Genomic DNA, 13,048 nt, shown 5'->3' with positions numbered 1-13,048 from the left:
ATAAGGTACAAACCCTAGCCCCACCCCTAACTGTAGATTTCATGATTAGGAGTCTGATATTGTAAAAATTAACCAGATGTTAAGACGTATATTTCCTCATAGTTCACTATCTCTGCCACCTAGCCACCTATCTGGCCATTGTGTTGCCATAGAAACGTCACCCCGACATGATCGCGGTCGTGAACGCACCGTTTAACCCCTGACCGCTCGTCACGTTTCACCTATTAATTCTGACAAATTTGCCGTGGTGAGACTGCGTTAACACTTTCAACGATGGCTTTAACCGTTCCGCCTCTTAATTTAAACCAAACGCTAACGATTATAATGACTTTTATAAAGACTAGAACTAGAGTAAAGTGAGAGGCAAGCGTGACTCTGGGCTTGCACAGGGAGTTAACAGCAGATCTACAGCAGCTTGTGTCAACTGGTTAGCGAAAATATTCATCCAACATTATCTTGTGCATTAAAATAAGAAGAAAAAACACTGAATTCAATTCATTATACTTTAACAAATAAATCAAACACATTAACAACAATGAACTTTCATATAGCATTACATTATTATTATTATTATTATTATTATTATTAGCATAGCATGCAAAGGAATCGAATTTGAATACGTACCTTAGATCCCCTCTCATTAAAAATGATCTCAACATCTAAGATTTTACCAAATTGCTGAAAGAAAACAAAAAACAAAAAGATTATGGTTTATTTTTTCATCACTTATTCTGAACATTCATATTCATGAACACAGCTGTTTTTCACCATGAATGCTAGCCTGCTGACCAACAAGGGCTAATCTGACAGGATTTCTGAGAGGAAAATTCATATATATATTTTTATGCCATTATCCTAGCTAGTGACCACTATCTAACCAGCTAGCAAAGCTGCACTAATCTAACAGGAATTCTGAGGAATTCACATTTTCACCTCCAGTGCAAACTAGCTCGCTAACCTGAGCTAACCTGACAGGATTTCTCAGAGGATTGTTATGCAATATTCATGTTTATTTTTCTACCATTATCCTAGCTGGTTAATGCTCATCACCATTTCTAACCAGCTAGCAAAGACCTGACAGGATTTCTGAGAGGATTTTCATGCACAAATTTTCACAATCATCAATGCTAATGCTGGCAAGCTAGTTAACAAGAGCCAAGAGCATACCTGACAGGATTTCTACGATAATTTTTATTAAATGTTGCTAGAGATGATGCTAGCCAGGCAGATAATCGCCCCAGGCTTGCTCACTAGGGATGATTTTGTCTAACATCTAGGACTTTGTACTATGTTCTGTAAAGCTGCTTTGAGACAGTGTCCATTGTTAAAAGTGCTATACAAATAAAATTGAATTGAATTGAATAACATGAGCTACTGTGACAAGATATATGAGATAATGTTAAAAACAATGCAATTATTTAAAAACAGTCTTCTCAATTTACTACTCAAGAACTTTTTATTTGGATATGTACAGCTGCTTCGGTAAATTTCTGCCGAACATGAGATGGAAAAATCCCATTAAAAACACGATGCTCTGCTAATATTATTCTGCAAGCGTCTGCAGCGTGTCACGGATGGAGCTTATCTCAGGCCAAAAGGCTCCAAACACTGAATATCAGCTAGGTTTTCAGGAGTGACATCCTGAATAAGCCTCTGCATCTGCTCCGGTGCTCGATGTCATGCTAGCGTGACCTGGAGCACAGTAAACAGATGTACCCTAACACCCGAGCGAGATGGTAAGAGCGGGGAAGAAGAAAAAAAACAGGTACTTACGCCGAACATTTGCCTGAGGTCTGGATCTCTGAACCTGAAGGGAATGTTGGAGACGTGGAGTCGCTTCGGCTGCGTCTTGTTTTCCGTGCTTTCAGAGGACTGCGTCTGTTGCTGGCTGTCTGTCTGTGCTGCGTCGTCTGTCTGCTGTGGAAGAGAAGGATAGATGGAGAGAGAGAGAGAGAGAGAGAAATAGAGAGCAGTTAGAGAGCATGTAATGCATGCATTTTACTTTAAAACTCTACAGAAAGCCTGACTCGTTGGTTTCCCAAGAGGTCTAGCTTTGTTTCGTTGTTAAAATGGGACCTTATGTTCAAGGTTTATACCAATAACCTCCAAGGGTTCTTCACTGGAAGCAACCTGAAGCAGCTTTGTCGCGCTAGATAGAATCTTTTCCCTAAATTTGTTTTTCTCATCTTTGTTTTGACAGAAATTGGTGATAGAATACTTTTTATCCCCAATAGTAAAACCATTTAAACTGATGAACAGCATCAGTACGCTAAACAAGAACCCCTGATGGTTCTTTCTGTGGTTGTTCCTCTGGATAAACCTTTAAAGCTTCCAAAAAAAGTATCATGTTATCAATGCATGAGCTTGTGACTGTGTACAGAAGAAGAGTGAAGAGTGCACGTGTTCTTTTGATAGCAATGTTTCTAGCTTTCTAAAAGGGTTCTATGTGGAATCTTATCTGAAAGTTCTAGAGTTCAACCTTTTAGGGACCGACCCTAAGAGAAAGCGGAAGCGATTACCTCTTAGGAAGAACCTCTGAAGATCTATGGAATCTGAAAATGGCCAACTCTGTAAGACCTCCCAGAGAACCTGTGAAGAGTGCTAGTGTTCTGTACTGGTTTATTGGTTCTAGCTATCCATCTTTGATTGGAAGCTTTTCTGAAAAGGAACACCTCCACCCAGAGAGAGAAAGTGAAGGAACCAATCCAAAGAGCCCTTCAGGTTCTTTAGAAGACATTGATGATTTCTAACCAGCTCTTTCTTCAGGGAAGCCATGTCCTGTTGGCTTCTACATAAAACCTTTAATTGTTCATGACAGAAAGTGAAGGGAGAACCATTTAGGTTGCTACATGGAACCTTTATTACTCCCTGTCCCTTAACTACCCAGTGGACACTTGAAGAACCTGTGAAGAGGGCATGGATTCCCCAAGTCCCAAGCTCTGGCATTCTAAAAGAGTCCTGTTAGGAACCTTCTCTGCAAAGGAATCTCTGTGTTCTAGTGTTCTACAGGAAACCTTTTAAGCCTTTAAGAGACAAAGTGAAATGGAAAAACTTGATAGATGGAACCTTTTCGTTTCCAAAAATTCTCATAATCTGAAATAAAAACATGCTTTATGGTACCAGGTGGAACCTCGTTGTGCACTAATGGACTTTTGCAAATGTAAGTAATGGCAAAAAAAAAGTAATGGCACCCATCACCAGTAGCACTGCGTGGAATCAGTAGCGCTGTGTGCACATGGGGAATTCATTCAGATCTGAAATGTGTAACCTGTCATTTCAGACAAACAGAGGCTCTACAGAGTCACCCTGTGTCACGTGCACTGTGTTATAAGGCCGTCGCTGCTCAGCCTGTCTCTCCATGATGCCCCTTGGAGCCTCGGCACTGTCTTAACAACAACCCGGCGAGTTCTAGCCACCTGCTCCTGAGTTCTGTTCTATATGGAAAACATATGTGTATCACACACACACACACACACACACACAAGCACTAGCGTTTGATGGCCCGTGTTCTAGAAATGTGTGAAGGGGGTTGCGGTGTATAAAAAAAAAGGCTGTGGGTAAGAAGAGACATGGCTGCCTTCTCCTTCTCTCTCTCCCTCTCTTTCTCTTTCCGTTCTCTCCTCTTCTTCCACGGCTGACTGACGGCCAGTCCTCTGTGCCTATCTCCCTCCGAGCCAGGCCTCATGCCTGTGTGTGTGTGTGTGTGTGTGTGTGTGGGCTTTATGTTTCTGAGATACTGCCTTAGCTGGAGAGAATTTCTGCAGTTAGCCTTTTTCTCTTCTTGTGTGTGTGTGTGTGTGTGTGTGTGTGTGTGTGTTTGTATGTGTGTATAATATGCGCATATGTTTATTTTTCTTACTACTGCCTCATCAAACAGGAGGGGAAAGCTTAGCTCAGCTCGGCTCGGCCCGACTCGGCAGCGCCTGGGGATATTTTTAAAATCTCAAAGAAGACTGCAATCATTGTGGCATCCTTTTGCCCAGTCCTTAAAGACATTCTGTCCTCTGCTGTCCTCTAACTTCCTTGACAAATTCCTTTGGAAATGGCATTTTAAATAATTCTAAATATCAATTCCGAGTGTGATTTTAAATATTTCTGATAATGAACAAACAATTTAGGTAAGGAATAAAACGTTCTGCTGTTGGAGCAAAATAATCAGCGTGTGAGGAAGTGGAATCATTGGTACCGCCCCCAAAATGGACGGAATGAAATGTTCTCCTTTTTATCCGTTTATAGTTATGTATTTAGAGCGCTGACACTGGAGACTCCTTCCATCCCTAAATGTTTAAATAATCATATTGCTCTGCCGTATTAATGAATTACGAGTCCCAGTGTTGCTATAGAAACGATAACGTGATCATATGATAATTCATATCAGTCTAAACCTATCAGAGATGCTCTTATGGACAATTAATTACCTTCTGACCAATCAGAGTGCAGGATTTGGATTTGGTTTGGCTGTACACTGGATTTGCTCAATATATAGAGTGTGTGTACATCAACACTTTTTTTCCTTGTGTGTGTGTGTGTGTGTGTGTGTGTGTGTGTGTAATAAACCTACACCTAAGTGAGTGTTGTATGTCTTTAGTACATCTTCAAATATGTCTGTTATTATCACAGGAAAAGCTCTGGGCTATTCCATCAGCAGGATCGCATACTAAGGTTGAAATGCAATAAAAAAAAATATAAAAAGACGACACCCCGACGATCCGAATGCGTACATCAGCAACCCGACGCCGCGAGCTACGACAACGGGAAGTAGACAGAGACGTAAAGAATCGCTCCGGTAGTCTTTCAAGACACCAACGGCCTCGGGAAAAAAAACGGAAAGAGCGTGGTGCGATATTACAAGTCATAAAGAAAATCACGCCCACTCCTGGAGCGGGAAGAAACGGCAGCACGTAATCCACTAAAGCGCAGCAGTAAAGCATCACGTGTAAAAGTGACAGCGTGTTACTGCGCCGGTCAATTTGGGTGGGTTTGATTGCGCGGGGCTTTGTTTTTAATGATCAGCCTAGAGAAGTGACACACTGGTGAGATTATAATTGGAAATAAGATCATTCTGGTTTATAATAGCAATAAAGCTGAGGGGAGGGGCGGAGGAGGGGGGCGGGGCTGTTTAGGTGATCTTCCTCAAAGGTGAGTTTAACACGTCCTTCTTCTTTGGTGAAAATAAATCAGATACAAGATGATGGAGAAAAGGTGTAAAAAAAAAAATAAAGGGACAGAGATGGAGGGGTAAAGAGAGGTAAAAAGAGAAATGGAGGACAATAAAGAGAGGAAGAGAGATGGAGGTGTAGAGAAAGATGGAAGTGTACAGAGAGAGATGGAGTAGAAAAAGAGAAGGGGTATAGAGAGAGACATGGATGTAACGAGAGAGAAAGAGAGAGAGAGAGATGGAGGTGTTGAAAGAGAGAGAGATGGACAAAAAAAGAGAGAGATGGAGATGTAGAGAGAGAGATGGACAAAAAAAGAGAGACAGGGAGGTAAAAAGAGAGAGAGAGAGAGAGAGAGAGAGAGAGAGAGATGGAGGTGTAGAGAGAGAGATGGACAAAAAAAGAGAGATGGAGGTGTAGAGAGAGAGATGACAACAAAAGAGAGACAGGGAGACAAAAAGAGAGAGAGAGAGAGAGAGAGAGAGAGAGTTGGAGGTGTAGAGAGAGAGATGGACAAAAAAAAGAGAGATGGAGGTGTAGAGAGAGAGATGACAACAAAAGAGAGACAGGGAGGTAAAAAGAGAGAGAGAGAGAGAGAGAGAGAGAGATAGAGGTGTAGAGAGAGAGATGGACAAAAAAAAGAGAGATGGAGGTGTAGAGAGAGAGATGACAACAAAAGAGAGACAGGGAGGTAAAAAGAGAGAGAGAGAGAGAGAGAGTTGGAGGTGTAGAGAGAGAGATGGACAAAAAAAAGAGAGATGGAGGTGTAGAGAGAGAGATGACAACAAAAGAGAGACAGGGAGATAAAAAGAGAGAGAGAGAGAGAGAGAGAGAGAGTTGGAGGTGTAGAGAGAGAGATGGACAAAAAAAAGAGAGATGGAGGTGTAGAGAGAGAGATGACAACAAAAGAGAGACAGGGAGGTAAAAAGAGAGAGAGAGAGAGAGAGAGTTGGAGGTGTAGAGAGAGAGATGGACAAAAAAAAGAGAGATGGAGGTGTAGAGAGAGAGATGACAACAAAAGAGAGACAGGGAGGTAAAAAGAGAGAGAGAGAGAGAGAGAGAGATGGAGGTGTAGAGAGAGAGATGGACAAAAAAAAGAGAGATGGAGGTGTAGAGAGAGAGATGACAACAAAAGAGAGACAGGGAGGTAAAAAGAGAGAGAGAGAGAGAGAGAGTTGGAGGTGTAGAGAGAGAGATGGACAAAAAAAAGAGAGATGGAGGTGTAGAGAGAGAGATGACAACAAAAGAGAGACAGGGAGGTAAAAAGAGAGAGATAGTGGTGTACAGAGAGAGATAGAGGTGTAGAAAGAGAGAGAGAGCTGGTCAAAAAAGACAGATGGAGGTGTAGAGAGAGAGATGCCAAAAAAAGAAAGCCAGGGAGGTAAAAAAAAAGAGAGAGAGAGATATGGAGGTGTAGAGAGAGAGATGGACAAAAAAAAGAGAGATGGAGGTGTAGAGAGAGAGATGACAAAAAAAGAGAGACAGGGAGATAAAAAGAGAGAGATAGTGGTGTACAGAGAGAGATGGAGGTGTAGAAAGAGAGAGAGCTGGTCAAAAGAGAGAGATGGAGGTGTAGAGAGAGAGATGAACAAAAAAAGAAAGCCAGGGAAGTAAAAAAAAGAGAGAGAGAGAGATGGAGGTGTAGACAGAGAAACTGAAATGGGAATGGAAAAATTGGGGCTTTTCTTTCTTTTTCTTTCTTTCTTTCTTTCTTTCTTTCTTTCTTTCTTTCTTTCTTTCTTTCTTTCTTTCTTTCTTTCTTTGCCAACTAACAGCACATACTTTTTATCCGTTTCTAGTTACTGCACTTCATCTCTGTTGACTCTTGTGTTAAAGCGGCGATAAGCAGCCCTTCCCTCAGCAGTCTCTCTCTTCATCTTGTTATTGGGGTGATAATAAACCGTTGTGTCAGTGAGACAGTGTGTGTGTGTGTGTGTGTGTGTGTGTGTGTGTGTGTGTGTATCCTGAGTGACGGTGAGGTTCTCTACACTACACTGGATGTTCCTGCAGACGTCTGCAGCAGAAGCGGTGTCTGTCAGCAGGCCCACAATCGCTGGGACTAAATAAACATTTCAGCCTCTTCCTAATGAGCAGAAACACAGAGGCAGTGCCGCAGCGCCGGCCTTTTCAGCTCTCCGTGTAAACGATAAGAATATTCTGTCGTTCCTCTGTTTCTACACAATCCTGGGCCGAGTGCCAAGTTAAAACACACTGCGCGAGGATGCAGCGCACTAACAGCTGACACTCGCTGCCGCATGCCATCTGCGTAGCGCTCGTCTCCCCGCTGGCACGCACTCACCGCTTCAAACGGGAAAATAAACAAACGTGAGAGAGAGAGAGAGAGAGAAATACGCTCTCGCTTTCACACACTTGCTTTACTTCACTTCAAAACACTCGTCTATTAACGGATAAAAGTGTGACAGAGAAGTGAAATGGAATGATCAACACATAACACTGTCTCACAAACACACAGGGAATGAGAGAGAGAGAGAGAGAGAGAGAGAGAGAGAGAAAGAGAGATCAAAAAGGACTAATAAATACTTAAATAGAAAAGAAATAAAGAAAAAACAAGGAAGGAAATAAAGAAGTAAAGAAAAAAGATGAAAGGATAATGTAGAAAGAAAGAAAGAAAGAAAGAAAGAAAGAAAGAAAGAAAGAAAGAAAGAAAGAAAGAAAAATAAAAATATAGAAAAATAAGATAAAGTAAATAAGGAAGGAAGGAAGGAAGGAAGACACTGAGAAAAATGAAAAAAAGGAAAGAAAAAAATGTAGAAAATATAAAATTAATTAAGAATTAAGAAAGGAATGAAGAAAGTAAAGAAGTAGAAATAATGATTGAAAAATGAAGGAAGGAAATGTGTAAGTATAGAGGGAATAAAAAATGGAAAGAAAGAAAGAAAGAAAGAAAGAAAGAAAGCACGTAGAAGGAATGATGGAGGGACAGACACTGAGAAAAAAGAAAAAAATTAAAGAAAAAATAAAAGAAGAAAGAAATGAAGTAGAGAAAAAGAAATAAAAATGAATGAAGGAAGGAAAACAAGAAGGAAAAAACATCTAAGAAGGAAAGAAAGCAAAAAAGAAAGAAAGCAAGCAAAAAAGAAAGAAAGGAAGAAAGAAAGGCGTGAAGGTGTATGTGATGTGATGAGGAGTAGAGGCGGTCTCTGATGGGATCTGATCTTCATCACTGCTGATGTGAATCTGTGGTGAGTTTAAGGTGTTAGAGTGATATGAGACAATAAGGCGGAGCAGCAGGCAGCCAATCAGAGCGCAGCGTTGTGTGTGAGGTCATGGTGTAATGTGGGAGTAAGCGATCTGACATGTTTCTCTGTTCCACACTTTGCTCTCTCTCGCACTGCAGGTGTGTGTCTTCTACACTCGACAGGAAACACGACTCTCACTCTCCCAGGACGAGGATGAGCGGAGGAAGACCGGCCGAGCGAGACAGCTCACACACATACACACACATACACACACACACATACACACACACACACAGAGGCCAGGGAAACAGGTCAGTGAAGCATGGAAAAGTGTTGTAATGTGTCAGGGCTGCTTACTGGACATGTAAAAGTGCGAGTCTGTCAGTCACGTCATCACGTATCAAACACGTGTACACGCCGTTACCTTCTCTAACAGAGATCTAAAGATTCTTTACAGAAGATTTCAGCTCCATCACACGTCTCTCTGCATGCTCTAACACCACGGCGTTGCTATAGTAACGGCTCAGCTGAATCGAATCAATGGAGTTTTCCGGATGGAGATGTTTATTACATTTACGGAAGGAGTCTCCATTGTCAGCTCAGAGGTGGAGATTTTACAATGGAGTTTATGATCAAGAGAAGAAAGAAAGAAAAGGGAGGAAGGAAAGGAGGGAGGAAGCGAGGGAGGGAGGGAAAAAGGAAGGAAGGAAGGGAGGGAGGGATGGAGGGTTGCGAAGGAAGGAAAGACGTTCAGAAAAAATAAAGGAAAAGGAAGAAAAACTCGAAGAAAAAATAAAAGAACAGAAAGACTTCTTGTGAGTGGAATGGTTTGTCATCTATACTCCTTCTCTTCTCTCTCTCTCTCTCTCTCTCTCTCTCTCTCTCATTACTTTAAAAAAAACTCAAAACACAAAAAGAGACGAGACACAAACTGAATGATCGTAGAGAGAGAAAGAGAGAGAGATAGAGAAAGAGAGAGAACAGATCTGTGTTTCTGCAGAGGAGTGAATGAAGGAATGCGAGTGAGGAATGACATCGCTCTCAAAACAACTCTGGATGAGGTCATCGCTTTGGACACTGCTGCAGCTCTCACTAGAACCCTGCAGAGCCCGAGAGAGGGGGGGGTGAAAGAGAGGGAGCGAGAGAGAGAGAGGGTGAAAGAGAGGGGGGGCAGAGAGAGAGAAAGAGAGAGATGAAAAGAGAGAGAGAGAGAGAGAGAGAGAGAAGAAGAGAGAGAGAGGAAGGGAGAGAGAGAAGGGGGGTATAATGGCATTTCCAGATGTGCTTTAGCTCCATCTAGGTAGAAGACGTAAGAACATCTGGCACCACATCTGCAGAGCAATCACATTTTCCTTTCTGGAAAAAAAAACCTGAAGAAAAAGTCTGAAGGTCTTTCAGGAAACTATTTTTCTAAAAAAACGGCTTTAAAGGAAAAGGAGAGATAAAAAGAAAATGTACACGACGCTCACTCTACTCCAAAACCAGTCAGTGCAGAGCAGAGAGTGACGTGAGTGACACGTGGGGCTTTCTGTTTCTGTTATTCTTTTTAAAAAGAAAGAATGAAAGAAAGAAAAACATCAAGAAGCAGATAAAGGAAGAAAAAAAAACAGACAGAATGGGGCAGATTAAAAATAGACAGACAGATAAATATAAAGAGAAATACAGAAAGAATACAGAAGACAACAGAAAAACAGATCTAAAAAGAAAGAGAAAGACAGACAGACAGATAGACAGATAGAGAGATAGAGAGTGGCAAACAGACTGAAAGACTGACACAGTTTTCCGGCATGAGAGACTGAAAAACAGAGTTAAAGATAAGGGCCGAAAGACAGAGAGAGAGAGACAGACAGACAGACAGACAGACAGAAAGAGAGTGAAAGAGATATTACAAAAGGTAGAGATATAGACAGACAGACAGATGGACAGACAGAAAGAGAGGGAGAGAGTGAGAGATATTACAAAATGTAAAGATATAGACAGACAGGCAGAGAGAAAGACTACAAAGGTGCATAAAAAAAGAAAGAGGAGAAAAACAAAGTGAGAGACAAACGGATAGAAATACAGACAGAAAGACAGGAAAGAAAGAGAAAGAAAAACAGAAAGACAGAAAGACTGTAAAAGGCAGACAGAGAAATAGAAAAGAAAGAGGGGACATGTGTTGGGGTGGGCGTGTCCAGGGGGCATGTCCAGCATGAAAAACACTCTGCCTCCTGGACTTTTTTCTACACTCCGCCCAGATAGGAGGAGCTGGATCAGGACTGACTCCACCCCCTGGACATCTTATTCTGTAATTGAAAATACTGGAGAATTCAGAGGGAGCTGGTGGAAGGTGGGCATGTCCAGGGGCGTGTGCAGGGCGTGTCCAGGGGCGTGTTCTTACCGTGGCTGTGCCGGAGACGGTGTGTGCGCTGGAGTCTGCGCTGGGCTCGCTGTGTGTGTGTGCGGCAGGATACATGTTCAGCGTGTGCTCAGGTACAGCGCTCGTGCCCGGGTACTCGGGGGCGGGGTGAGGGTGAGACGCCGGGTACTCAGTGGGCAGGCCGTTCTGAGGGGGGGCAAACTGGGCGGAGGGGTACGGCTGGGCCATGGGCTCCGGTGGGGCGGGGGCGTCCTGATTACCCTGCAAATACACACAGAGAGAGAGAGAGAGAGAGAGAGAAATTAGACAAAAATTTCCCAAACTGTTCCAAAATTCTTTTATAATAATAATAATAATAATAATAATAATAATAATAATAATAATAATAATAATAATCCCTATCTTTTTATTTGCTTGTATGTTTGTTTACTTATTTATTTTAATTCTTTCAGATTTATTATTAAATATTAAATAATTTAAAAAAAAACTTGGTGAAAATTGGTGGAATTAGTAAAATGGATGTTATTTTCTATAAATAATGAACTATAATTTGTTTTATTTTAAAATATTATTTTACGAAAACAATAATCACAACAGGAACTATATTTTAATATATTTTCTATATATTATTTATTTATTTTTTAAAAATATTATTATTTTTTATATTTTATATATTTTTACATATTTATATATATATATATATATATATATATATATATATATATATATATATATATATATATATATATATATATTTTTTTTTTTAACTAATGCAATTAATAAATTCATTTATTAATTTATTCCAGTTTCCAATTTTTTTATTTTGACATTTTTCTAACAGATGTTTCAAAGGAATCCTGGAAACTGATGTTTTGAGGCGGGCGTTTAGATTAAGAGTGTAAATGATCTGGGACGATCCTGAAGGCTCAGACATCATCACTCCTCTCGCTGAAGTTCTGCAGTAAATCACCTTTCTGTTTAGTTTTTGGTTGAAATTGTAAGTTGAATGTAATTTTTTTCCCTCTGTTGACGGAATAAACAGCTCTCACCACACACTCAGACATCTGAACACTGCCAGATCAAATTATGAATCAAATTACAATACCTAGTGCAAACAAACACACACACACACACACAAACAAACACACACACACACCCACACACACACACACCCACACACACACACACACACACATAAAAGGCGACTTTTATTTCAGGAGGAGATTTCTCATTTGATCAGGATTATCCACTTAGGTGTACACACACACACACACACACACACAGACACACACACACACACACACATCAGGTTTCCAGTTAGCATGCTGAGGCGGACAACGCTACACATTAGCATGATCTAGCAGTAAATGCGCGGTGGTAGCTGAGGAGACGTCAGAATCACGACACATGAAGTCAAATTCAGTTTCACACAAAGTGTCACATTATGTGGAGTTTATCACACACACACACACACACACACACACACACACACACACACACACACACACACACACAGAGCAACAAAGTTCAGGTTTTTGTGGTTAGTGAAATTTTCCTCAGGCTGAACCACATGAACAAACTGAATCAATTAACTTTCCCACAGAAAACCACTTGTCTTTAAAAGTCCAACTAACTAACTAACTAACTAACTAACTAACTAACTAATAAATAAATAAATAAATAAATAAAAAATAATCATTGCTAAGAAAAATAAATAGATAATAAACAATCATTAATATTTGTGCATTTACACTGTTCATTCTTAAGGAAGAGAAAGAACGAGAGAGAGAGAGAGAGAGAGAAAAAGGAAAAATGAAGGAAGAAAAAATTAATAAGGAAGGAAGGAAAGGTGTGGAGGAAAAAGAAAGCAAGGAAAGAAAAAAAAATGAAGAAAAATGTAAGAAAAAAAGAAATATTAGGCAAGGATAAAGTCAAAGAAGGAAAACAAGAAAAAAGAAAAAACATGAAAGGGGAAGGAAGGAAAAAAGAAAGAAAGAAAGAAAGAAGTAGATAAAACAAACAAATGTCCATACATTTGCAGTGTTTATACATGAAACACAGACCCAGAGAGAGAGAGATGAATGGACAGATAAATGATAAATAAATAAATAAATAAATAACTAAATAAATAAATAAATAAATAAATAAATAAATAGATAAAACAGAATCAAGGAATAAAGGAATGAAAGGAATAAGATCTATAAATTAGACTGATACTCGTGACATGGCTGTATTATGACTCCACTTTCACACATACCCCCCCCCCCCCACACACACACAGACACACAGATTTCACGTCTCAGTGTTTCTCTGAAGGAAAGATTTCCCGCCAT

The 13,048-nt window shown here is 40.4% G+C and overlaps 1 protein-coding gene across 9 annotated transcripts in view; it reads right to left on the bottom strand.

The window, feature by feature from the left end:
- Positions 1-13,048, bottom strand: part of rbfox1 (RNA binding fox-1 homolog 1) — a 168,592-nt gene that overhangs the window by 32,316 nt on the left and 123,228 nt on the right. For 8 of the 9 annotated variants that reach the window (XM_058414187.1, XM_058414195.1, XM_058414170.1 and 5 more), the window contains exons 2-4: positions 10,737-10,976; positions 1,774-1,917; positions 625-678 (exon numbers count right to left, since the gene is read on the bottom strand). In XM_058414187.1, coding sequence (XP_058270170.1) covers positions 625-678; positions 1,774-1,917; positions 10,737-10,976 — 438 coding nt within the window. The remainder of the gene's footprint in view (positions 1-624; positions 679-1,773; positions 1,918-10,736; positions 10,977-13,048) is intronic. The other variant, XM_058414160.1, reaches the window with a different exon arrangement.

The sequence above is a fragment of the Hemibagrus wyckioides genome, linkage group LG02 (assembly GCF_019097595.1).
Source record: "Hemibagrus wyckioides isolate EC202008001 linkage group LG02, SWU_Hwy_1.0, whole genome shotgun sequence".
NCBI lineage: Eukaryota > Metazoa > Chordata > Actinopteri > Siluriformes > Bagridae > Hemibagrus > Hemibagrus wyckioides.
This window is presented reverse-complemented; position numbering and strand designations above follow the sequence as displayed.